General features: G+C 46.0%; 3 protein-coding genes across 13 annotated transcripts in view; all 3 read left to right on the forward strand.

Annotated features, from left to right (window-relative positions):
* The window catches only part of Kmt2d (lysine methyltransferase 2D), a 40,124-nt gene extending 36,776 nt beyond the window's left edge, over positions 1–3,348 (forward strand). For all 9 annotated transcript variants that reach the window (XM_077798251.1, XM_077798253.1, XM_026406994.2 and 6 more), the window contains exons 52-55: positions 1,123–1,408; positions 1,632–1,705; positions 1,827–1,935; positions 2,104–3,348. In XM_077798251.1, the coding sequence (XP_077654377.1) occupies positions 1,123–1,408; positions 1,632–1,705; positions 1,827–1,935; positions 2,104–2,196 (562 nt within the window). In that variant the 3' untranslated portion in view covers positions 2,197–3,348. The remainder of the gene's footprint in view (positions 1–1,122; positions 1,409–1,631; positions 1,706–1,826; positions 1,936–2,103) is intronic.
* A 1,811-nt stretch (positions 3,349–5,159) lies between these two features.
* Positions 5,160–20,037, forward strand: Prkag1 (protein kinase AMP-activated non-catalytic subunit gamma 1). 3 transcript variants are annotated; one of them, XM_026407090.2, is made up of 13 exons: positions 5,204–5,251; positions 9,878–9,923; positions 14,633–14,815; positions 17,027–17,136; positions 17,338–17,419; positions 17,516–17,574; positions 17,704–17,749; positions 17,857–17,911; positions 18,193–18,319; positions 18,425–18,590; positions 18,746–18,783; positions 19,047–19,193; positions 19,330–20,037. In XM_026407090.2, the coding sequence occupies exons 4-13, from the start codon at positions 17,065–17,067 to the stop codon at positions 19,435–19,437; spliced, it is 900 nt and encodes a 299-aa protein (XP_026262875.1). In that variant the 5' UTR covers positions 5,204–5,251; positions 9,878–9,923; positions 14,633–14,815; positions 17,027–17,064; the 3' UTR covers positions 19,438–20,037. The 3 variants fall into 3 exon arrangements, with proteins under 3 accessions (XP_026262874.1, XP_026262875.1, XP_026262876.1); XM_026407089.1 differs by lacking the exon at positions 14,633–14,815 and having other exon boundaries at positions 5,160–5,251; XM_026407091.1 differs by lacking the exons at positions 5,204–5,251; positions 14,633–14,815 and adding an exon at positions 8,593–8,611.
* Positions 20,038–23,526: 3,489 nt separating this feature from the next.
* Ddn (dendrin) lies at positions 23,527–26,073 on the forward strand. The gene is made up of 2 exons (XM_026406981.2): positions 23,527–23,735; positions 24,147–26,073. Exons 1-2 carry the CDS (start codon positions 23,527–23,529, stop codon positions 26,071–26,073), a joined length of 2,136 nt encoding a protein of 711 aa, XP_026262766.2.
* The last annotated feature ends 334 nt before the right edge of the window (positions 26,074–26,407 follow it).

Consider the following 26,407-nt stretch of genomic DNA (forward strand, 5'->3'; position numbering starts at 1 on the left):
TAGGTAGGGCAGGTGGTATGACCCCCATTTTACAGCTGAGAAAACTAGGCCCAGAAAGACTACATGACTGGATAAAGGTCATACAAGTGGGACCAGACGTCTTGACTTGTGTCACTATTCTTTCTGTGTATCACAATAGCCTGACCTTGGTCCTTGGGTAGAGGGAGGCAGAATCCATGATAGCAGGGATTTCTTAAAGGCCTTTGGTGACTCCTAGGCTGTCGTAGAGCGTCAGAGTCTACCCCTAGTCAGCCCTGGTCCTTGATGCTCTACAACAGTGGTTTTCAAACTATGAGTGTATGTGTTGCCGAATGCTATGGAACACATAATCTGATGGGCAGAAGAACTTGGCCCTTGCTGTGGATAATTTCACCTTCCCCAAATTGCATTCAACCAGAAGAGATATATCCTCACCAACTTTTTAGATTGGAGTTAGTCAACATTTTGTTAAAGAAAAAATTCTGCTAATGAAACAAAAACCAAAAACAACCCAAATGTTTGAAAACCACTGCTCTGGGATGGGCAAGAATTTGGCTGGTGTCCTAGGGTGGTGAAAAGGCATCCTGCCAGGTAGCAGTCATTCCCCTGCACTGAGCCATCTGTACAGAGCCAGATGCTATGTCAGAGAATGGGACAGTCTGAAGAAAAGCAAGGATATCACCTTTAGGCTACAAATTTACAGCTAATTTTAATTAAAATCCCGCCCACATCCAGCCCATGTGGTAGACATGGCTCCATCATGTGCAGGAGGTAGAACTCAATAGTTTACATTCTAGGCCTGGACTGCTTGGGGACTCCTAGAGGAGCCTGGCCTTTGCATATGGTTTAGCAAGAGGGTGGTAGCAAGAGAAGAGATGGGAGAGCAGGCTCAGTGTAGGGGAATTGGTGCCCCTCTCCTTCCATCACCATCCCTTGTCTTGGGCGGTTTGTGCCATCTAGGGTGTCAGAAGGGTCCTCTTAGCTAGTTGCTGCCTCTCTATAATTGAGATCCAGGTGCCTCCACCCTCAGGCAGCACTTGCCAGCACCACACATCCTAACAGTATGTTGCACATCCCAGGGAGGAGGTGGGTGGTGTGTACTTGGTCTGTAGCTGTCTTGTCATGGACTGTATCACCTCCCAGGCCCCATACCCTGAACAGCACCAGCATGTCTAAGGCATATCAGAGCACCTTCACAGGCGAAACCAACACACCATACAGCAAGCAGTTTGTGCACTCGAAGTCATCTCAGTACCGGCGCCTGCGCACCGAGTGGAAGAACAATGTGTATCTGGCTCGCTCCCGTATCCAGGGCCTGGGGCTCTATGCAGCCAAGGATCTAGAAAAGCACACTATGGTCATCGAGTACATTGGCACCATCATTCGCAATGAGGTGGCCAACCGGCGGGAGAAAATATATGAAGAGCAGGTATGGGCTGAGTTGAGGGGTCTTTATGGTAGATGGTCCACACTCAGTCAAGGAACAGGGGGCAGGTTTAGGTATGAGAGGTTTAGGTATAGGAGGGGAGGTAGAAAGCTTATGGGGGAAAGGAGAAAGGCAGGAGAAATGAGGAGGAACATGGTAGATAAACCCACAGCCTGAGTCTACTATATGATAATCTTGTCCCTTCTGCAACCTTTGTCTTTCTTAGAATCGAGGCATCTACATGTTCCGAATAAACAATGAACATGTCATTGATGCTACATTGACTGGAGGCCCTGCCAGGTGAGAGATGAAGGAGGGATTTAGGGGTCTTTGGAGGTGACCCTCTGAGCATAGGTCAACAATGAACCAAAATTATCTCTACTCAGTTGCCTGGCATCACTGACTCTGTCCCACTGCCCAGGTACATTAACCATTCCTGTGCCCCTAACTGTGTGGCAGAAGTCGTGACATTTGACAAGGAGGACAAAATCATTATCATCTCTAGCCGGCGAATCCCCAAAGGAGAGGAGGTGAGAGGAAGCATCCTAAGTGAGTGACAAAGCAGCTCCTCCCTCTCTTCCCCTTCTCTGCTATTCCTTAGGAGCTGGGTTTCAAGGCCGTGACCCACAGATCAGATCTCAGCCAGCATCCCCTTCCTCTGGGGAGTAAATTTTGATTTTGCCTTTTTGTCTTTCCAGCTGACCTATGACTATCAGTTTGATTTTGAGGATGATCAGCACAAGATCCCCTGTCACTGTGGAGCCTGGAATTGTCGAAAATGGATGAACTAAGAAGCTTTGAGGCTACCAGGCAGGGGAGTCTCCCCACCCCCAACCTCTTCCCTGAAAGGGATGAGGGGGAAGAGAGGTAGCAGCCAGAGCCAGGACCCAGGGCAGGGGCTGCCGACTGACCGGAGCCCCTGGAGCAAGAGGCTGGGGCAGAGGGCCCCTTAGGCCACGCCCACCCTGGGCACCAGGGACAACCCTCTTCCCCGCCACTGACCCTCAGGCTGGCATCTCTGCCCCCAGCTCCAGGAGGGGCCAGACAGAAGCAGCCATTGGGCATCTCAGGTTTGAGGGGGATATGGGCCGGGAACTACCCAGAAGCATCTGGGAGGCAGCAGGGAGCGGGGAGGAGGATGTGTGGCCGGGCCTCACAGCCCTGCTGCTCCCACTGACCTCTCCGGCCCAACTCAAGGCTGCAAAGAGACTTGACTAAGCTTGACAATCCCAAAGGCCGGGTCCCACACCTGGCCCTGCCTGCCGGGTCCTGCCCCCCACCCTCACCCCCAACTCCTTCCCTCTCTTATCTGTCTCTGTCTCCCTCTTTCCTCTGTGTTTCTGTCTCTCTATGGGTTGTGTTTCCTTGTTTTCCACTCTGACAAATGCAACATGAACGGGAAAGAGGCGCCCAGCTTCCCAGGAGGGCAAGCTGGGCAAGCCGGGCAAGGAGACCCCGCACCCACACCTACCTCATTTAAGTGTTGGATTTTTTGCTGTTTTGAAATGTGAGACCCTCTCCAAGCCCCTACTGCCCCAACCCTCTCCCCCACCTCACTGCCCTCTTCTGAGTGGGTGGAAAGGGGGTAGGAGGAGGAAGAAAAACAACAACAAAAAATCCATCTTTGTTTTTAATTATGGGCATGGGATGGTGGTTGAGGCAAATGGTGATGAAGATTGGGGATGACTGGCCCCTAGTTGCTCTAGGACTTCCTTCTCCATCTGGACATGGGGCAGGAGGGGTGTGCTAAACCTAGGACCAGGATATCTCCCTCCTGTTTTCCTAACCTCATCATGAGCCCATTTGCCCTCCAGCCCCTGGATGGGTGGGTGGGGGGCAGGGTGAGGGCTATCCCTGAGTGGCATGCCCATACCCAGTGAGGCAGGGTGTGGCCCGGAGCTCCCACTTTCCCTCAGTCACCAAACTGCTGCTGGTCTGGTGGGAAGGGGTGGTGATGTGGGGGTGGGGAGCTTAGTGTCAGCGCGGGGAGGGTGGGGGGTATTTATCTATTTATACATGGGATTGTACATAGTCTTGTGGGGCATGGGGGAGCCGGCTGGAGGTGAGAACCCTCCCCTCTCCCCCCACCCCCGGGGAGAGCAAATGTAAAACTACTAATTTTTGTGCTTTATATATTCTATATAAATATATCTATTTTCTTTTTACAAAACCAGTTTATAAATGGTAGGGGGGTGTGGGGCGGACACATGGAGCTCCCCTTGTGGGGGGGCCCACTCCATTACCCAACCTACCGCCCTTTTCCTCACCCCCCCTTCCCACCCCCTGGCTGTGACTGCTGTAAGGTGAGGGTATAGAGAGAGGCTGGGCCGCCCCCCCTCTCCGTTGTATAGTTGGACTATTATAACGCACAAAAGTGAGCTGGCCCCAGGGGGAGCCAGAGGGTGATGGGTTCCCTGCCCCTTTCCTTCCCCTTTCTGCCCAAGCTTGTGCTGCAGTTGAACCTCTTCCTGGGGGTAGGGGTAGGTAGGGGGTAGGTGAAGCCCCAGACCCCTCTCTGGTAGGGAGCCATGGAATGAAGATAAAACTTATATGCAGTTCTCTCCTAGGGGCTGTGGGCAAAGGGCATTTTGTAATTAATATTTTCAAGAATCAGATGTCTGGAGTGTAGGGGTGGGCTTGGTGGTGGCAGATGGGCAGGCCTGCTGGAGGGGGAGCACGGTCGCTGTTGTGATTTTAGGTTTGTTTTTGTTTTGTTTTGAATTTGGGGGGTTGTGGATTGATGGGGGTAGGGAGATTTCTTTCTTTTCTTTTTTTCTTTTTTTTTTTTAAGCTGCTTCCTCAACTGTTTCAAGCTGCAAATGTTTAAGAGAATAACACCCCCGACTCCCACAGGAATCACTGTAATTAGATCAGGCAGTGGGGAGACTGGGCTGCTGCCCCTAGAGCCACAGCCCTTGGTCGCTCTTTTTCTGAGAGCAAAAAGGTCTAGGCCACAGGGACGGGGAGATTGGCTGCAGTCAAACTCTGGTCGGGGCTTGGGCCTTAAGATTGGGCAAAGGGGATGGGGCAGACTTTGTAAGCATATGCTAGGTATCCGATAGTCCTGTAGAATTTAGTGAAGAATCCTTATACAGTTTTTAATTTTTATATAAACTATAACTCAGACCCAAGCTGCAAGGTTGGAATTTTGGTTGTTGGTTTTTTTAAGTACCCTGCCTGTATAATTGCATCAAAATTTCCTCCCCACCCCACTCCCCCTGTTTGTATTTTGGGTTGGTTTACACTTGCACATACTCAATTTTCAGTTTTTCCCCTGTACCGCCTTCTACCCTCACCTCCAGGACCCTCCCCCTTTTTAAAAAAATAAATCGCTGACAAGTGTGAATCCCGTGAAGACTTTATTTTGTGTTGTGTGTATCCTGTACAGCAAGGTTGGTCCTTCGTAACAACGGATGAAATGGTTCCCTTTTTTAAAGCGCCCTCTCTCCCTCCACCCCCAGCGCCCCTGTCCTTGGCATGTTTTGTATCAGCGATCATTCTGAACTGTACATAATTTATGTTGCGAGAGGCAAAGGGCAAGTTTTGGATTTTGCTTCTTCCAAGTTTGTTTTTAAACGACAAATAAAAAAAGAACATTTTAAATATAAGCGGCTCCGTTCCGTGACCCTCGCCGTCAGCCGGATACGTGAGGTCCGCGAGGACCCGGGGGAGGGTGGTTATCCAGGCAAGGCCACCCCCGCAAGGGTGGACTCCTCCCGTCCGGGCTTACGTTCTACAGTGACGTAGGCGGAAGTGGCGTCGCAGCACCGGACATGGGGCGGGACGTGCCCTGAGCGAGCTTCCTAAAGTGAAAGGATAAGGCTGGTGCCCCTTGCGATGGAGACGGTGAGGAGCGCAGGAGGGCGGCCGGGGGGCGCTGTGGAGCCTGAGACCCCCCAGTTTAGGAGACGGGCAGGGCCTGGCGCTGGTGTCTGGCAAACAAGAAGTAGCCGGTGGCTGTCCTGTTGCGTGACCCTGCCCCTCTGCTCCTTCGCTGGGCGTATTTCCTAAGACGGGGCCCCGCCCTTGCCTGCCTTCCGTCAGTCCGCGGTACCCTTGGCCAGAGCGGGCGGGGACTTTCCTGGCTTCCTTCCTTGGAGCCCACGTACCCTATGGCTCTCAGGCCTCTTTCCCCGTAGCAACTCAAGCCCTTTCAGAAGTGTACATGAGAGAGCAGGGTTATGATCTGGCTTTACTGATGGGTGACCCGTGCTTGCAGATAGTTCTTGGAACCCGATTGACTGATTCCTACAATCTCTAGCAGGAGGGAGATCTGAAAGACTTTTGTACTGCATCCAGCTAGGTTCCATTCCCTTATTGACTGAGAATTGAGGTTTTCTTGAAGGAAGAAATCTTTCAGTGTTATAGGCGGCCTTGTCCCTTGGACAAGCTCAGGTCATTTCCTGCTTTGCGACTCAAGCAGGAGTGTTGACATAGTTCATTCTTGATGAGCAGGCGAAAGACCAATTGTGACAGGTCCCTGTCCCTCTCCCATGGATGTTGCAGGTTACTTGCTCCATGTTTGGACCCACCTCACTCTGGGGATTCTTTCTCCAGCACTCTAGGAACCCCCCCCCATTTACTTCCTGCTCCCCAGTTACTCTGTCAGAGTAACTCTTATCAACTTGGTTTTTAATCATCCGCTACTGTTGTTGTGGAAGGATTGCAGGTTCACTTTTCTTTGGGTCAGTTAGTTGTTTGCCCTGAGTAATTCTTTGCCACACCGTTTCTCTGCTTGCAGAGAGGTGGTGTTCCTTAGATTCTAAAGAAAACAAAGTGGTAAAGTGAAATGTAGGTAAGGGAGTCAGTTTCTAGAGTAAGACAATTTTGAGCAACAATAGTTTGATTCCACTCAATTAAAAAATGATGTATCATTTTTAATTTACTGGTAATGTATTATGGTTTACAAAGCATTTTCTATATATTTTCTAATTTAGCCCTCATGCTTTATGTACCAGATTGGGTTCTAGGAGTAGAGATTGTTTTAAAAAAGAAGAAAAAGAAAATTCTTGCTTTGAAAGTCCTTGACCTAACTGAAGTGAGGGTGAGGGCAAACCTGAAACAGCTATTAAGGTAGATTGTGCCATCATCAAGACATAAACTAAGAACTGTACAAGTGTAGAGGAGGAAGAAATTTCACTGGACTTAGCAATGGGCATTAAAATTGAGCAAGGACATAAAAATTGGGTACACAAAGAATAAATAGGAGTGAGATAGTTGGTTTGATGTTGCTGGAGCTTTGAATTTTTTGACACAGTATGAAAAAAGACTAGAAGAGTAGGCTAAAATCAGGTTAAAGGTATTGCTTATTGTTCTAGGTTTGAATTTTGCTTTATAATTAAGGGACCTGTGGAAGATGTCTGAACCAGGGATAAGTGTGCTTTGCAGGGAATGTTCTTAACAGCTTTCTGTCAATGGATGGACCCACTACAGAAAGTAATGAGTTTCTGATTTCTGGAGATGAAAATTCCTCTCAAACTAGAGATGTGTTGGTGAGAGAACTTGGTGAAAGCATAGAAGATGAATCAAAGAGGAGATAGATTGAGGGCAAGGAAACAAATTTAGAGACTATTGCAGAAGGGAGAGGTAAAAGCTTAAGACTATAAACGTGTAAGAGAGATGGATATAAGGCTTCTTCCCCCCCCAAAAAAAAACAGTCTCACTAAATGCTGGGGCTGGTCTTGAACTTGTGAACCTCCGGCCTCAGCCTCCTAAGTAGCTGGGATTACAAGTTTATGCCACTGCATCTGGCATGATATTAGGCATTTCTAACATAGTAGCTTAGCACCTTGAGTTCTGCATGTTACAGAAAGTAGGAAAATCAACTACAGTTCTAGGTACTTGGGAAGATACCAATCACAGTAAGACTAAGAGGATTGAACAGATAAATATTCTGTTTTGTATTGAAGCATTTTTAGTAGTCTTTGTGACTGTTGTTGTCAAGTCAATTGGAAATGTGGATAAGAAGTTTAAAGAATTTGTTGTCTGTGTGTCAGATCTAAACTGTGTCTGTAATATATTGTACTACTTGTGGAATACAGGGGTGTCTTCTCAGTTCCTCACATTATTAAAAATAGAAAGGAGTAAATTCCCCTCTTGTGTGGAGAAACAGGCAGAAAGATAAGGTCATATGTTCAATTGTCTTACTCTTTTATATCGTTATCTATATTTCAATTAAGATATATGTCTCTTCTCTCTATATAGAACTTAGTCTTAGGTCTAATTATTACTAGAGAATTTTAAAAAATTGTGAATGATATACAGTACACCATGCTAAGTGATGGGGGATACAAAGTATAAGCTAGTTGTAGGCTTCCAGGAATTTATAATCTGTTTAAATAGATAATGAAAAAAATAACTGTAACACAGTGCGGTGTGTAGGTATCATATGATGGGTGTGGTAATTTATATGAGTAGCTGTTTCTGTACCTTTGTATAAACCTTTGTGAGGCTGTGTATATCATGTATGTATCTTTGCTACAGAACAGCTCTCTTCACTTTTAAATGATGAGGCTGTTGTTCCGGTAGCCCTGCCAAAAATGCCCAGACCAAGCCCAAAGAGAAGTGAGGGAGTTTATTCTCTCTCCTACCCCAACCCTCAGCACATTTCAGGGGGGAAGTTAGGGTTGCTCTGCCAACTTGACCCTGTTTGCCAGCCAGCTTCTAAGGTTCAAGTCAAAGTCTTTAACTTCATGTTACTACAGAAGTTATGGATGTAAAGTATGGCCTTAAGTTTGTTTGGGGGGCTGGGGATGTGGCTCAAGTGGTGGCGCGCTCGCCTGGCATGCGTGTGGCCCGGGTTCGATCCTCCAGCACCACATACAGATAAAAATGTTGTGTCCGCCAATAACTAAAAAATAAATAAATATTTAAAAAAAAAAAAGTTTGTTTGGGGATATTACCCAAAACAGATGGAGCCAAAATTATTGATGCCAGTTGATTTTCAGAATCCCTCCTGAGTTCCTACATAACATCCCCACTTGGGGGAGCACAGACATGGTTCTGAAGGTTTGTTTGTCTAATCTGAGACTGTCTTGGGAAATGAAACTTGGAAATCCAGCATTCCCTTTGACTCACAGGGTGCTGAGAGGACTCAAGTCTCCAGTTTTATACATTGATATTCCTCATTTACTCCTCAGTTTTTCAGGCTTTGGCTGTCTTACTGACAACTATGAGGATCTCCCCAGACATGGCCCTCTGTCAGTGGTAAGGGGTATGTCTGTGATTCCAGTGCCCACAACTATGCTTAATATCATTATCTTTCTGGCATCCATGTTTTTGTTTTGTCTTTGTTTGTTTTTATTTGTTTGAGATACTAGGATTGAACCCAGGGCCTCCTACATGCTAGGCAAGCACTGTACCACTTAGCTGCACCCCCAGCCCTTTTTATTTTATCTTGAGACATAGTCTCACTAAGTTACCTAGTTTGGCCTCAAACTTGTGATCATCCTGACTCAGCCTCCTGAGTAGCTGGGATTCCAGGCATGCGTCATTGTGCCCAGCAGCATCTATTTTATTTTATATTTATTTGTTTAATATTTTTTTTAGTTGTTGATGGACCTTTATTTTTATTTATTTGTATGTAGTGCTCTGCTGAGAATCAAACCCAGTGCTTCATGCATGCTAGACAAGCGCTCTACCACTGAGCCACAACCCCAGCCCAGCATCTATATTTTAATAAAGTCGATCCTGTGAGAATCCTATGAGGCCTGTCCTAAGTCCATATTTTTTAGTCTTAATTTTTAAGACCTAGGACTAGGATTGTAGCTCAGTGGTAGAGTGCTCGTCTCACATGTAGGGGGCACTGGGTTTGATCCTCAGTACCATATAAAAATAAAATAAAGATGTTGTGTCCACCAAAAACTAAAAAATAAATATTAAAAAAATTCTCTCTCTCTTTAAAAAAATTTTAAAATAAAATAAAACAAAGGTATTGTGTTCATCTACAACTAAGGAAATGTTTAAAAAAAAAAAAAAAATTTTAAGACCTAATGTCTCGGGCTGGGGATGTGGCTCAAGCGGTAGCGCGCTTGCCTGGCATGCGTGCGGCCCAGGTTCGATCCTCAGCACCACATACCAACAAAGATGTTGTGTCTGCCAATAACTAAATAAATAAATAAATATTAAAAAAAAAAAAAAAAGACCTAATGTCTCATAGGCAGGATAGCAAATAAGAACATGAACTTTCAAACCAGACAGATGATTTGTTCAAGTCTCTACCCCTTACCAACCAGATGACCTTTGATGGGTTGATTAATGTCTCTTGACTCTCAGTTTCCTAATCTGTGAAAATAGGATAATAATAGTATTCACCTCAGGGTTGTTATGAAAATTAAGTAAAATAATATTTATGAAGAGTCCTAGAATGTTTTAAAGGAAATCATTAGTTTATAAGCCTTTTTCATAATGTTGCTAGGTTAAAATGGATGGAGCCTAGGTTAAGTTGCATCTGTGTTTCTCTTATCTTTCCAGGTTACTTCAGATAGCTCCCCTGCTCTGGAAAATGAGCATCCTCAAGGTAAGTATACTGTGCGATAAAGTGAACAAAGGAGACTGAACATAAAAACCATAGCTTGACCCTAACTTATCTTCACAATGGTTTTGCATCTTCTAGTGTTTCCCCTGGAAAAATCAAAACTGATCCAGATAATGTGCCAAGCCACTCAAATCAGGAATAGTCATTTGGCAGGATCACCCAGGAATAAATCTTGGATAGGGTGGGGAGGATTAATACCTTCAATTATTAAGCCAATTGGGAATAACTTCTGAGATAATTGAGCATTTTCACATAGTATCTGTCTGAGTACATTCTCAGTAGGCAACTCAGCTGGCTAGCCATGCTTTTGAAATCTCTGGTATTTTTTGAGTAGTCCAAAAACAGTGCCGTGAGGATTTTTTCACCCAGCAAGTTCACAAAGCCTTTAAGTGTACACAAGAAATTATGGAAATGGGCTGGGGATGTGGCTCAAGCGGTAGCGCGCCATGCCTGGCATGCGTGCGGGATTCTCAGCACCACATACCAACAAAGATGTTGTGTCCGCCGAGAACTAAAAAATAAATAAAAAAAAAAAAAAGAAAAGAAATTATGGAAAAACTTCAAAAGTCCTTAGAATTTATCTGGAAGTAGAAGTACTATGCCTTTAAAATCCAGAGTAAAGGAGAAGACAATTCCTGTGCATTTCCAAATACCTTTTTAAAATGGAATGTTCCAACTCTAGGCCATCTAGAAAGAGGCACAATTGACAGACATCTCTAGTAAACGATTTTTCCCAGGAACACTCTTAGGTCTCCACAGGATGTGTTTATGGCATCGGGAGTACACACTTTTCCAGAGGATTAAATAGGAGCTGAGTACAGATTCCAAGAGGCAATATAGTATCATATTGTGATCCTAAGGGTTTTTGAATTCTTGACAAGAATTTAAAATTTTTTTAGGCTACGGAAGTAGTTCAGTGGTAGAGTGCTTACCTAGCATGTGCAAAGACCTGGGTTTGATTCTCAGTACCACCACCAAAAAAAAAATTAAAACTTTTTTTGTTTTCATTTTATTTTTGGATTATCTGAATAACTCTTCATAATTGCGCATTTTCACATGGTATCTGTCTGAGTATATTCTCAGTAGCAACAAGGTAGGAGTTAGAAACTGGATTATCTACATGAACCTAGCAGTAAAACAGAAATATGATTGGAACAATCTATAAATCTTTTTTATTTTTAATTGATTTATTCTAATTTATTCTAATCTCATGTTTGAAAAACAATGGGTAGCTTCCAGTTAAATCTTATTTTATTTAAAGACATGGTCATGGTCTCACTTAGTTGCTTAGTGCCTTGCTTTTGCTGAGGCTGGCTTTAAACTCAAGATCCTCCTGCCTTAACCTCCCGAGCCACTGGAATTGCAGGCATGCGCCACTATGACTATCTACCTATTTTGGCCAGATTTTTTTGTGTTTGTGGTGCTGAGAATTGAACCCAGAGCCTTGTGCAAGCACTCTACCCACTGAGCTATATCTCTGTCCCCTAGATCTTTTTGATATTGGAAAGAAACTCGGAATTAGCATTTTTATGTAAATCTCCAGGTTTTTAAAGTTGAGCAAATACAAATTACTTTTTTAAAACACTAGGAAAGCCAAATTCAATATGTATAGGGGCCTGTGGCTTAAAATGGTAGTGTTTAATTGTTGATGCAGTATATTTTCAACTAGTATCTAAAGGTATTTCTTAGGTGTTTGTGAATTTTCATGTTTGAAAAACAATGGATAGCTTCCAGTTAAAGATGATAGATTGGATATATATATCCTTCACCAAACCCCCTAAAACCATTATAAAGGAATTTTTTTAAAAAGGTACAAACTATCAGAACAGGAGAGAAGATAATAGCAATGAGTTTTTGGAAGCTGGAAAGCAGATGGAAGAATGTTGAGTAACTTGGCTGATCTGAGAAAACTGAAAATGAGCAAATAGATCCCAAGAGTCTACCTATTGAATATGGTTGGACAACTCCCCCTCCCTACTTTGGTCAAAACTGGGCATCAAGAGAGAGACTGAGGCACAGTTGAGGGCGGAGGTACTATACTGAAAACTGGGGCCTAAAGTGAACTGCCCCAGGTACTGACCCTTCAGCCCTCTTTCCCCTGGAGATTCAGCTTCTATAATACTGAAAGACTTCACCCTCCAAGCTTGAAATTGAATAGTTCTTCTCTCCAGATTCCCCTTGAGGGGAATGCCCCCAAAAATGTAAGTACTAAATGTTCTCTATAAATGGCTCACAGAAGGCTTACTCACACACTTAGAGCACCCAATCAGTTTTTAATCCTCCCCTCTTATAATATAATCTGGACCTCCCTCAAATGTGTATGTGTGTGTGTGTGTGTGTGTGTGAGAGAGAGAGAGAGAGAGAGAGAGAGAGAGAGAGAGGGAGACAGTGATTTTGGCAGGGATGGGGGAACAATAGGATTTGAATACTCTTTTAAACCAAGAGTTACTAGCCAAGCCAGGCCCAGTGGTACATGCCTACAATCCCAGTGTTTCAGTCAGCTTTTTTGCTGCTGTAACCAAAAGACCTGACAAGAACAATTAGAGAAGGAAGAGTTTATTTTAGGACTCATAGTTTCAGAGGTCTCAGTCCATAGATGGCTGGCTGACTCTGTTCCTCAAGACTAGAGATGAGGCAGAACATCACGGCGGAAGTGTGTAGCATAGGAAAGCAGCTGAGCACACGGCACCAGGAAGCAGAGCGACTAAGCTGAGCTCACAAAATAGATACTAAAGACATGTGCCCCCCCCATCCCCCCATCCCCCCATGATCCACCTTCTCCAGCCATACCCCACCTGCCTACACTCACTGTTGGAATTAAGGTACTGATTGGGTTAAAGGGTCTCCCAGTCATTTTGCCTCTAAACCTTCCCGTATTGTCTCACATATGAGCCTTTGGGGGACACCTAATATCTAAACCATAATATCCAGCAACTCAGGAGGATGTAGCAGAAGAATTACAAGTTGGAGATCAACCTAGGCAACTTAAGGAGACCCTATCTCAAGAAAAGGCTGAGAGTGTAGCTCAGTGGTAGAGTGCCCCTGAATAAATGAATGGGTGAATGAATTAATAAAATTAAACCAAGAACTACCAAACATCTAAAGGAAGTGAAAAAAGTGATACAAATGATTACTTGCCACCTCACATATGGAAACAAAAAGAAAAAAAAAGCAACTGCAGAAAAAGTCAATACATAGAGTAGAAAACTTTGATAATAATATTAGGCTCAATGAACATATTTCTGTCAGGAAAAAAGTATAAGATATGTTTTTCTTTTTTTAAAAAAGGAATTTTCAGAAAACAAAATGGAGCCCTTGGAAATCAATCAAAACTTAAAAACAAATACAGGGGTTTGGGATATAGCCAGTTGGTAGAGTGCCTGCTTCGAATGTAGAAGGCCCTGGGTTCAATTCCCAGCACCACAGAAACAAACAAAAACTTTTGGGGGGGCTGGGGATATAGCTCAATTGGTAGAGTGCTTGCCTCACATACACAAAGCCCTGGGGAGGCAGGGGAATCACAAGTTCAAATCCAGCTTTGGCAATTTGTGAGGCCTTGTCTCAAAATAAAAAATAAAGCTGGGCATAGTGGTGCATGCTTGTAATCCCAACGGCTTGGGAGGCTGAAGCAGGAGGATCATGAGTTCAAAGCCAGCATCAGAAATGGCAAGGCACTAAGCAACTCAGTGAGACCCTCTCTTTAAATAAAATACAAAATAGGGCTGGGGATGTGGCTCAGTGGTCTGGTGCCCTGAGTTCAATTCCCAGTACCAAAAAAGAATTAAAAATAGAAAGGGCTTGGGATGTGGCTCAGTGGTTAAGTACCCCTGGATTCACTTGCTGGTAACAAAACAAAACAAAAACAGAAATAAATAGGAGATCTGAAAAATACAGGAGAAGAATTCTCCCAGAATATAGTTAAACATCAAGGAAGCTGGGCTAGGGATGTAGCTCAGTGGTAGAGCACTTGCTTAACCTGGGCAAAGCCCTAGGTTCAATCCCCAGCACTGCAAAATAAATCAAGGAAGCAGAAAATAGGAGAGAAGATATTTTAAAAACAAGAAGTCGGGGGCTGGGACGTGGTTCACTGTCAGAGCGCTTGCCTAGCATATGTGAGGCACTGGGTTCGATTCTTAGCACCACATAGCAAATAAAATAAAGGCATTCTGTCCATCTACAACTACAAAAAGAAAAAAAAAAAAACCAATAAGTCACAAAAGCAAACAAAAACCCAGACAGACCTGAGAGGATCAGTGTAGATAGTCCAATATCTAAATAATAGGACTGAAAAGGGAAAATGACAACACAGAAAGAAAGAAAACAAAAAAAAATCAAGAATATTTCTGGGAACTGAAAAATTAGTTTTCAAACTAAATAACTCATTGAACATTTAGCACAGAGGATGAACCCTGCTGAAACACAGTCATCATGAGACTTCAAAACACTGAAAACAGAAGATCCTGTGAGTTTCCAGAGAAGAAAAAGCAAGTAATATACAAAGAATCAGAATTACCTGGGACTCTCAACAATACTAGCAGTTAACAGGAAATGGAGCAATGCCTTCAATATTCTTCAGGAAAATAAACTCCATATCCACCCAAATTATAAACCAAGGAAGGATGAGGGTAGAATAAAGATATCAACAGACTGCAAGGTCTCAAAACATTTACCTCCCATGCACCCTTTCTCAGGAAGCTACTGGAAGATGTGCTCCACCAAAACAAGGGAGTAATCAAAAAAGATGAAAACATGAAATACAGGAAACAGGAGTACCAATAGAGGAGAGATGTAAAAGGGCCCCCTGGATGGTGACGAAAGGAAGATCCCAGGATGGCAGCAGTATACACCAGGCAAACCAGTCCAGATTTGAGCAGGTCAGAAGACTCCAGAGAGACTTCTTTAGATAATTTAAATTGATAAGTTATCTCATGCTTCTGAATTTCTTGAAAGGAGATTTTAATAATTTGTGAAGAGTTTGGGGGTTGAATTATAAGTACTTATATAGAAAATTAAACAAGTATAAAACCATTGTTAACTCCAGGGAAAACAAAGTTGTAAAAGAAAAATCAGAGTTTACTTTTTGGTTTAGTTCTGATAATGCATATTTAGCCAAAATGGCTTAAGTACTAATGTAACCAACATTAGAGTTTAACTCCTGGAAGAATTGAGGTGGAAGGTACATGTTTGTGATGGAGTACCAGTAGGGGAAAAAAAACAAAAAACTAAAAATCCTCATTTTACTTGTTAGAAAGATAGTAGATAAAGAACAAAAATGAAAAATCAGAAAGTAGCAATATAAGTATGTAATTTAAGGACATAGAAATAATTACCAAAATAATCAGCTAAAAGAGATAAATATCTGAGGAGGGGTGGTTCAGGGAGGTGGGTGCCTGGTACAGCAGTTTTTCATAACAAAATTAGCAAAACTATTTAACTCTTCAAACTGTGTGCCTGTGTAACTTTGGTGAAAAATTAAATATTGAAAAGCAAGCTGGTGGGAGGGGCTAGGGATATGGTTCAATGGTAGAGCACATTTTAGCATGAACAGAGACCCTGCATTCAATCCCCAGCTACAAATAAACAAAATTGACTTAGAATTTATGAGCATGAACTTTGGAATTAGGTAGATCTTTCTTGCCACTTTAATGGTGTGACTTTGATGGCTTATTTAACTCTTCCATATCTGTTTTCTCATCTGAAACATGAGGATACTTAACAGATTTGTTGAAAGAATTAAGTGATGTAATATGTTTAAGTATACATAGCCTAGTACATAGCACATTTGGGTTGCTGTTTTGAGGGATTGCTTCTCCAGTTTTGGTCAAGCAATTAAAATCACAGGAATGAGCCTGGCACCGTGACACATGCCTTAATCCCAGTGACTCAGGAGACTGAGTCAGGAAGATTTCAAGTTCAAGGCCACCCTTAGCAATTTAGTAAGGCCTTAAGCTACTTAGTGAGACTTTGTCTCAAAATTAAAAATAAAAAAGGTCTGGGAAGGTAACTTAATTGTAAAGTGCCCGTGGGTTCAATCCCCAGTACCTGTCCCCCACAAAAATCAAAAGAATGGAGGTAAGCCTAGCCAGACTCTCCTATTTGTCTAGGTGGTATGATCTCTGATTCCAGAATGATCCCATAATGAACTCTCAGGATGATTGAGCACTGGGCTCCAACTTAGTGTTGCTGAGAAACGGCTCAACTTATACCATGACTCTGCCATCTGCAGGTCTTGGAAGAATTTTTTTTTTTTTTTTTTGTAGTTGTAGGTAGACAGAATGTCTTTATTTATTTTTATGTGGTGCTAAGGAAGTGTTGTGCCACTGAGCTACAGCCTCAGCCTCTTAGAGAAGAATTTTAAAAAGCTTGCTTAGTATTTTATCATTTATTTATTTATTTATTTTAAGAAAGAGTGAGAGAGGAGAGAGAGAGAGAGAGAATTTTTTTAATATTTATTTTTTAGTTCTCGGCAGACACAACATCTTTGTTGGTATGTGGTGCTGAGGATCGAACCCGGGCCGCACGCATGCCAGGCGAGCGCGCTACCGCTTGAGCCACATCCCCAGCCCTTATCATTTATTTAGTTATTTATTTTAGTTGTAGGTGAACACAATACCTTTATTTATTTATTTTTATGTGGTGCTGAGGATTGAACCCAGTGCCCCACATGTGCTAGGCGAGTGCTCTACCACTGAGCCACAACTTCAGCCCCTTGGTATTTCATCTTTACTGAGAAAAGACAACAAGTGAAAGTGTGCTAAATAAATGGAAGGAAATTTTTGAATTAAAGATGAGAAAAAACTTTTAGACTAGAAGAAATTAATGAAAGATATTATAGACTTTGTTTTAATCATCCTTCTTTTACTTAAAGAGCCAATATAGTCTTACCTGGGGTTAGGAGTTGGATAAAACAGTTTTTAAGGTGTTCATCTAGGTTTTCTAGGAACCACAGAACAAAACAGAATAGGGAACCTTTTTTTTTTTTTAAATGCTCTATTTGAGAAACTAAAACACTGTTTTATTTATTGTCTCTTTTAATGGGGGGTTGTTGTATGGAAGAAAGCTATTAACTATCTCACCCTATGCAGAGACCCCAGAATCGAACAATAGCGTATATACTTCCTTCATGAAGTCTCATCGCTGCTATGACCTGATTCCCACAAGCTCCAAATTGGTTGTATTTGATACTTCCCTGCAGGTGGGTGGAATCTTCTTTTCCCTTCCCCCTTCCTTGGAACATCTGGTTCAATACCTCTTATCCTGTCTCATCTTAAGGGTAATGACCTTTTCCTTCTATGGAATTAATCTCTTGTTTTCCCCAGAATACCAACCCTTCTTCTTTCTAACAGTCCTGTATCCTGCTAATTTCCCTTTATGATTATTACTGTCTTGGTTACAGGTGAAGAAAGCTTTCTTTGCTTTGGTAACTAATGGTGTACGTGCTGCCCCATTGTGGGATAGTAAGAAGCAAAGTTTTGTGGGTAAGCAAAAGTCTGGAACACAATATTATTGGCATCTTATGCTGGGAAGGGAGAGAAGCTTTGAGCAATGCTGAGGGCTCTTGTCTTGGCCTTTAGGTATGCTGACTATCACAGATTTCATCAATATCTTACATCGCTACTATAAGTCAGCCTTGGTAAGGAACCTTAGCCCAAACACTAAAGCCACTTTCCTTGCCCAGAGTTTCTCATTCTCATGTATTTTCCTGCATGCAAGCCATGAAATAAAGAGGAAGATGATCAAGTTCTTTTGCTTCTGCTTCCAGGTACAGATCTATGAGCTAGAAGAACACAAAATAGAAACCTGGAGAGGTATATGGAGAATTGGGGGTTGTAAAAGGATGAAGGGATGAGGGTCTTTCCTGTGGGAAATGCTTTTTCCACGGCAGTATTTTGTGAACTGTCCCTTTTCCCTTCAGAGGTGTACCTACAGGACTCCTTTAAGCCACTTGTCTGTATTTCTCCAAATGCTAGGTGAGTTCCTGCTGTCCATGTATCCAAATGGGAACAGCCTTGCCATCAGCTTAACTAAAACCCTAAACACCCAAAGATCCAGGGAGGGGCAAAAAAAGATACTCCTCTTAACACTCACACTCTCTTACACACTCACTCACTTCTTCTCTCCCCCCAAGTCTGATCTAAGCTATCAACCTCTCCTAACCACCAGTTTTCCCTGTTTACAAATACTCTTTAACAGAATTATATAACTCAGCATTAGAATTATGGACTTATTATTACTCTTTACCTTCTCACAGCTTGTTTGATGCTGTCTCTTCATTAATTCAAAACAAGATCCATAGGCTGCCAGTTATTGACCCAGAATCAGGCAATACCTTGTACATTCTTACTCACAAGCGCATCCTGAAGTTCCTCAAATTGTTTGTAAGTGATCTCAACCCAGTTCTTATTTCTTATATACTGGGTTGGAGGGTTATCCATGGTTGGTTTAGGGGGCCTTAAAAGTCAAGCTAATGGTTCTTTCCTCAGATCACTGAGTTCCCCAAGCCAGAGTTCATGTCTAAGTCTTTGGAAGAGTTGCAGATTGGCACCTATGCCAATATTGCTATGGTCCGTACTACCACCCCCGTATATGTGGCTCTGGGCATCTTTGTACAGCATCGAGTCTCAGCCCTGCCTGTGGTGGATGAGAAAGGTGAGATTAGGAAAGGAGAGGGAAGACTCTTAGGGGTCAGGTAGCTGAAGAAAATCTGCTTTCCCTTCAGCTCAACATGGGAGGGGGGCAATTCTTTCGGGAAGGGGGAGCCTTGGATGCCAGATCTCCTTTCTGAGCTGCCTCTATCCCCCTAGGGCGTGTGGTGGACATCTACTCCAAGTTTGATGTTATCGTGAGTGATTGGGGAGGGGTTGGGATATTGGGGAGGGGAGGGATATTGAATGTGGAAAGGGAAAAGAAGGAGTCTTTTTTGTCACTTGAGTCTTAGAAGTTTCCAAGCTTTCAAATTCTATTTGAAAATAAATTGAATGATCTGTGTATGGCTTGTGGATGTGGCTGACAATTGCCCTAAACCCCTATGGTGAGATTGGGTGTGTCCAAGATTTAGGGACTGGTTCCCTTGCTTCCCTGCAAGCCCTTCCTTTCTCTCCCCAGAATCTGGCAGCAGAAAAGACCTACAACAACCTGGATGTGTCTGTGACCAAAGCTCTACAACATCGATCACACTATTTTGAGGGTGTTCTCAAGTGCTACCTGCATGAAACTCTAGAGACCATCATCAACAGGCTGGTGGAAGCAGAGGTAGGGAGGCCAGTGACTCTAAAGGAGCTGGGGGAAGTAGTCTTGAGAGTTGGGGTTTAGCATGGAGAATAGGGGTTGAGGGGCTCACCCCAACTGAGGCTGGCACTAAGCATTCCTTCTTCTTGTTCTGTGCCAGGTTCACCGACTTGTAGTAGTGGATGAGAATGATGTGGTCAAGGGAATTGTATCACTATCTGACATCCTGCAGGCCCTGGTGCTCACAGGTGGAGAGAAGAAGCCCTGAGCAGGAGGAAGGAGTTGGGCAGCATCAGGGGCTATGCTTCACTTGCTGCCTGATGAAAGCTGTAGGAATCAGATGAAACCTTAGGAGAACTGACTGTTCCCTACTCAGAGTCCCCTGCCCTCTCTCTGAAAGCTAGAGGAGGCATGAGGAGAAAGAGAAAGGATTTTAGCTACCCTTACCCTCACATGTATACTTGAGAAAATCTTTCAGCCTAGCCAATCCCAGCTCCTGTCTTAGACATAGCCCCTTTTTGGGTATAATATGGGCTCTGTGCTCCTCAGACAAATACTGATCTCTGAGAGATCCCTAGACCTCACCCTTCCTTTGCCTCTGTCTCTGCTCTGACTCTATCCTAAGATAATAGCACAACCAAACTCTTCATATTTTTATTCTTCCTAGTTCATGCTGTATGTAGGAGGCTGAGTCCATTTAGTGTCATTTCTTCCAGTGATCTGAGTGGGGAGGATTGTGGGGAGGAAGGCTTTTGGTTCTTGTGCTGTAAGCATATGAAGGAAGATGGTTAAGTGGTGGAGGAGGTCAGAGTGGATAGCAAAGGTTATTGCTTTTCATGGCAAAGCTGATTAAATGACAACAATCTCATCATGTTATTGCAGTGTTTGATTTTTACACTTAATAGACACTTTCCCCAGCCTTTCAACTTCATATGACTTCTTCAACTCATCACTAATAACAGTAGTAATAACAACACACATACATATATAACTGCATACTAAATATCATTCTCAGTGCTTTACCTATACAAGTTAAGTATTCCTTATCCTAAATACTTGAGACTATGTGTTTTGAATTTTAGAGCAATTCAGATTTAAAATTTTTTGATTAGGGATAGTCAACTGTGTTAACACATTTAGTCTTCAGAACCATACTAGATACTATACTAGTTTTAATAGATTTGTGTGTGTGTGTGTGTGTGTGTGTGTGTGTGTGTGTGTGTGTGGTACTGATACTGGTACTGAGGATTGAACCCAGGGCCTTGTGCATGCAAGGCAAGCACGCTACCAACTGAGCTGAATCCCCAGCGCTTAATAGATTTTTTTAAAAAGTGCGGCATAGAGGGACTAACTGGCTCAAGGCCACAAGCTAATAAAAAATAAAATTAGGATTAGAATCCAAATGGTCTAGATCCAGGTTTCATGCTTTTTCTTTCTTTCTTTTTTTTTTTTAATCACTATGCTAGACTTACTACCTCTGTAATTCTCCTTTCACAAGTGTTGTCCACCCTATTCCCTTATTATTCACTTTCTCCTCTGCCTGAACCATAGCTGAGGCCCCAGGAAAATCTCATAATAATGATAGCTCTCCAGAGAATAGACAGGTCTTTGGGCAGAGAGACCTGCCACCATCAGCAACTTTTCCTAAGGAAGGTTGGATTGTTTGAACTTTGCTGGGCTGGCACTATCCTTGAACTTACAAATTCTTGCCTTTCTTCCAAGGTAAGAATGAGCTAGACAGTGGTAGAACACTTGCCTAGCATGTTTGGCCCTAGTTTAAATCTCCAGTAGCTCGAGGTGCACAAACATGTGCGCACACACACACACAAACACTGAGCTAACATTAGTGGGTAAGGGAATAGCAGGAGTTAGGTCACCCTATCAGACCCACTCCCTATGCTGAAATTACAGCATCAGACACCTCAATGACTGCCAGACTATGGGATATGAGCCAGATTCCAATGCCATTTCACTACTCCCTTGCAGGTACAAAATAATTTCCCATCCAAACCAGGAACTACAGCATCTCTACAAGCCTGGGCTTCCCTCTACTGTTTCTAAGTCTTTCTTTCTTTTTTTTTTTTTTTTTTTTGCATTTAAAATTTTTTTTTAGTTGTAGATGGACACAATATCTTTATTTTTACTTGTTTATTTTTATGTGGGGCTGAGGCTCGAACCCAGGGCCTCACGCTTCCAAAGCAAGCACTCTACCACTGAGCTACAACCCTAGCCCCTGTATCTAATTCTTCTGATGAACCATCAGCCTTACTATACTTTTTCCAAACCAGGATTCCTAATGGAATCTCCTGATTCCAAACCAGGAGAAAAGCATCAAGATACTTGTCAGGGTTCAGCTTTCAGTGCTGCATTGTGGCTATGCCCTTGCTTCTGTGCTCACCTCTTCACAGCTCTGACAGCACATTCCCAAACTTGGGGGAGGAAGGCTTCCAAGTTATTAGAATTAGAGTATGTTTATATGTGTGTGGGTAGGTGCATGGTGGAAAGGACAGATGTCTCCTTATGTCACATTCCCTCATGAACAAAGATTTGTCTGGAGAGGAGGCAAGAGCTTTAAAAAGCCTCTGGACTCTGGTGGAATCCAGAGTGGAAAGAAGCACCTTCAAGCAGAGCCATCAGTGCGGCTGGTATGTGCATGGAATCAGGAGGGAGGACATAGATGGGACAGGGGCTGTTTGGGTTCTCTCCAAGGGTCCATGTTAAGGAGCAGGGGGTCTAAGTTTTGTGCTGTTTCTCAGTAGTAAGTCCCATCTCTGCCATGCAACCCTTTTTATTCCCATTACCTTAAAAGGTAGGGTCTGTACCCAAAGAGGTCCATGTCCTTTAGCAGAAAACAAATTGGGATCTCCTGCTTTTCCCATTTTCCTCTAAAATCCAACCAATCATTCTCAGAATCTGAGGATGGAACTGAGGGAAGGACAAGGGAGCTCCACAGGCTTCTAACCTTTTCTTCTCAGAAGAGGCAAATTGTCCCTTGTTCCTTAGGAACCATTACCATACACACTTTCTCCCTCTCTGCACCCCTCCCCTCCACAGAAGCTGCTGCCATGGTTGCCAGGCAATGTTGCTAAGTCTCTGCATGTAAGGGTTGGCGTGGGCTGTGCTGCCACTAACATTACCATGGTGAATCAGGGGACACCTGGTATAGGCTTCGGGGGAGGGATCATGTGGATGTAAGCAACAACCTCCTAGGACAGACTGAGCCCAAGAGGCTAGTTCCACTTTAGAAAGGGGTTGAGTGAACTAGGAATTGTGGTAGTGGAGAGGGAGCCCTACAGTGGGAAATACAGGCCACTTTTATTGCAGTTGCTAGGGAATTTGTTTTGCCAAGGGAGCACACCATTCCTCCTCCATCCCTCTTAGTAAGGGTGCAAGTGCATAAGCACTCTATTCTGTCCTCCATAAGGCTGGGCAGGGCTGTGTAGGCACAGAACAGTGTAACCCCAAAATTATGGCTTCTGTACTTGGGGAATGTATCTGCTCCTGGGTGGGGTGGCTCCATGGGTGCCCAAGGGGAAATATCTAGAGTGGAAGTGGTAGAACAGCTTAGATAGCCACCATGGAGTGTGTCCTACTATACCAGCAGCCACTCTGTCACACTCAAAAAGTGAGGGTTAAGGATGTAGGGGTCACCCTTTCTGAGCTTGGGGGAACAGCTCTCTCTCCGAATCATACAAAAGCTTCCTGAAAGCCACCGCCTCCTCTCTCCACTGCTTGGGAGCTGGTTACTCATCTCATCTCTGCACCCGAATGCCACTGCCGCTAAAAATAGCGCCCCCAGCCGTGGGCCAGCCCCTCCTGCACCCCAACCCCATGGAAACCAGCACAGAGAGTGGCAGGCAGAGACCTTAAATTCCATTCTCATCATTCCCCGTTGTGGAAATAAGTCCAAGGCAGGAAGAAAGTACCAGGTAGAACCCTAGTGGTCTGGCAACCTGACAAGCAGGAGAGTAAAGGGTTAAAACAGCAGGAAGGTTGAAGAAATGGGGACGACTAGAGAGGGGGGCACTGTCAGCGTGGTAGGAATCAGAAGCCTCTCTTCCACCCACAATGCGGGTCCCATTAGGCTTGGGGGACCAGAGCAGTGGGAAGGGGCGTCCAATCCTGGGCCCCAGGGGGCAGCAGTGTACATGGGGGAGGTAGCAACGCTGAGCCTGAGCCGTCCGCGCTGTGTCACATGCGCGCGCGCACACACACAGACAGGCACACACGTGTGCCTGGGTATATATAGTTCCCAGTCCCTGGGCCCGCCGCTCTGCAGTGGGCGCCGGCTCCCTGGGCTGGGAGGGGGCTCCAGGGGCGGGTGGGAGGGTGGGGGGCCGGGGTGGGGTGGGGCAGGATGCTGGATGGCCCGCTGTTCTCCGAGGGGCCCGACAGCCCCCGGGAGCTCCAGGATGAGGAGTCTGGCAGCTGCCTCTGGGTGCAGAAGTCCAAGCTGTTGGTGATCGAAGTGAAGACTATTTCCTGTCATTATAGTCGCCGCGCCCCTTCTCGACAGCCCATGGACTTTCAGGCCAGCCACTGGGCTCGCGGGCCCCAGAACCGCACGTGAGTGAAGGAGGGGTGAGGGGAAGCAAGTGGTGGGGCGGGGATTGGGGTCCAGATCTCCCCACGGGCACCAGTGAACACCGCTGGTCCCCATTCTCTTTCCCGCGCCTCCCTCCCCCACCCCTCGAGGGCTCAGGCCTGACTCATTCAGCGTTGATTCGGGGGACATGAGTGGGCGTGAGAAAGGGCAGGAGGTAAGATGGGGCAGGCGCTATTAAAGTGTGCATGGAGAGGTGGCGAGAAGTCCCACTTCGACTTCAGCCCTAACATATACGCACGTGCACACTCGCACACACTCACACAAACCCCTTCATGTGGCTGCCCCAAACGGTCACCAGTGCTCCCAGTTCCCTGGACCTCAGCTCCCTTCCCCCACAAACTGCTCACCTGGGTTCCTGCTCATTGTCCCAGGTGTAGGCCAAGCCCGGGATCCCCCGAGCCGCTGCCTCGCCGTCCCTGGGCCTCCAGGGTGCTGCAGGAGGCGACCAACTGGCGGGCGGGGCCTCCGGCCGAGGCCCGAGCCCGGGAGCAAGAGAAAAGGAAAGCGGCGTCGCAGGAACGGGAGGCCAAGGAGACCGAGCGAAAAAGGCGCAAAGCTGGTGGGGCCCGACGAAGCCCCGTGGGTCAGCCGCGCCTGGAGCTCCGGAACGTCCCTCGGGTGGCCCAACCTGCAGGGCTCCCAGTTCTCTCTCGGCCCGGGCGCCTGGGGCAGGTGGGGAGAGCTCGTCCATCCGCGCAACCGCACAGCGACCCGGGGGCGCCATGGGCGGGGCCCTGGGGAGGTCGCAGGCCAGGGCCCCCCAGCTATGAGACTCACCTGCTACTCAGAGGCTCTGCAGGTACGGCCCCACGACGCCGCTGGGACCGGCCACCACCCTACGTGGCTCCACCTTGTTACGAAGGCCCCCACAGGACCTTGGGGACCAAGCGAGGTCCCGAGTTCTCACAGGCACCCATCTCATCAGCCCCAACTCCGACCCCCGCCAGGACAGAGGGAGGGCGCACAAAAAAGAAGTTAGACCCTCGAATCTACCGGGACGTCTTAGGGGCTTGGGGTATCCGACAGGGGCGAGGTCTCTTAGGGGGATCTCCAGGCTGTGGAGCGGCCAGAGCGAGGCCAGAGTCTGACAAGAGGGTCATGGAGAAAAGTCTGGGCCTAGCGGCTGCTGGCCTCAACAATGGTAGTGACCGCCACTCCCAAGCCAAAACTACAGGTAGCCCAGGCACGGAGATAGCTCCTTCGAGGTCTGCAACTGCGTCTCCGAGCCCCCCACGTCCAGCTCCCAGGTCCAGGCACCATCACAAGGGCTCGAGGGAAGGGAAAGAGGGAAGAGAACCTATCTGGCTGCCCAAATGCTGGTTTCCTTCCCCTAAAAAGCAGCCACCCCGGCATAGCCAGACGCTCCCCAGACCCTGGGCTCCAGGAGGCACTGGATGGAGAGAGTTCCTGGGTCCTAGAGAGGGGACAGGATCCGAGACCCTGGAGGGTTGGAAGGCGACCCGCCGCGCCCACACCCTGCCTCGCAGTTCCCGGGGTCCCGCTAGTGGAGAAGGTGTCTTTGTCATTGACGCCACGTGTGTGGTGATACGGTCCCAGTATGTTCCCACCTCTCGAACCCAAAAGGTGCAGCTTTTGCCCTCTGGGGAGCCACGCGTGGTGGGAGAAGCTCCCAGGCAACCCAATCCCTGTAAGGAAGAGGGCGAGGGGTCCGCGGTCTTTCCCTCCAGCGACCAGAAACCGCTACTGAGCAGTCTCCTTTTACACCAGCTGGGCAGGGGGCGCGGGGGCGAAACTGAGGACGGGAAGCCGGGGGAATCTTCACTGGAGGAGCGCGCCTCCCGCATCTTGGGGCTCTCGGTAGGCGAAGTAAACCTGCCGGACGCCCCCACGCAGCCAGGTAGCCCAGAGCACCCAACCTTAGGCCCATCAGCTCTGGGAGGCGCCGGCGGCGCAAAGGGCTTGGAAGTGGCAGTGGTCCCGCGGCGCGCGGGCGGGGGCTGGGCGCGGACCCCGGGGCCCTATGCCGGGGCCCTGCGGGAAGCCGTGTCCCGCATCCGCCGCCACACTGCCCCAGACTCGGACTCAGACGAAGCTGAAGAGCTCAGCATCCATAGCGGTTCCTCTGATGGAAGCGACACAGAAACCCCGGGCGCCTCCTGGCGGAATGAGAGGACCCTGTCGGTGGTTGGGAACGCCCGGCCACGGGAAGGCGGGAAGACAGCAGAGCTGAGCGACAGTGTCCAAGAGATTCTAGATGTCATCAGCCAAACTGAGCAGGCCCTCTTTGGGGCGAGGGATGCCAAGGGGACCCCACAAGGGAATAGGGAGAGGCAGTGAGAGACTCCTTCTTGTATTTGTATCCTCTGACCCATCCCTCTTTGGACCTACTGGTCCTCCTTCTTCCCCACAGAGACTTCCTTTGCTCTCTTTTCCTTGTTTCCCTACCCATACCGTTTCCCATACTTGAAATAGAAATGAAAGGAAAAGGGAGCATGTGGCATTTTATGGTTGTTTCAGGAGAGATGAGAATGAGCAGATTTAATGCCTGTTGTATGCAAGACATTCCTTGAGATCTTCAGCAGGGGCTGGTGCCTAAGGTGTAGAGCTGAACAGAGAGGCCTAGTAAGGACCAGGCAAAAGGGCAGGGATGGAGGCAGTCATAGGGAGACAA

The sequence above is a fragment of the Urocitellus parryii genome, chromosome 5, assembly GCF_045843805.1.
Source record: "Urocitellus parryii isolate mUroPar1 chromosome 5, mUroPar1.hap1, whole genome shotgun sequence".
Classification (NCBI taxonomy): domain Eukaryota; kingdom Metazoa; phylum Chordata; class Mammalia; order Rodentia; family Sciuridae; genus Urocitellus; species Urocitellus parryii.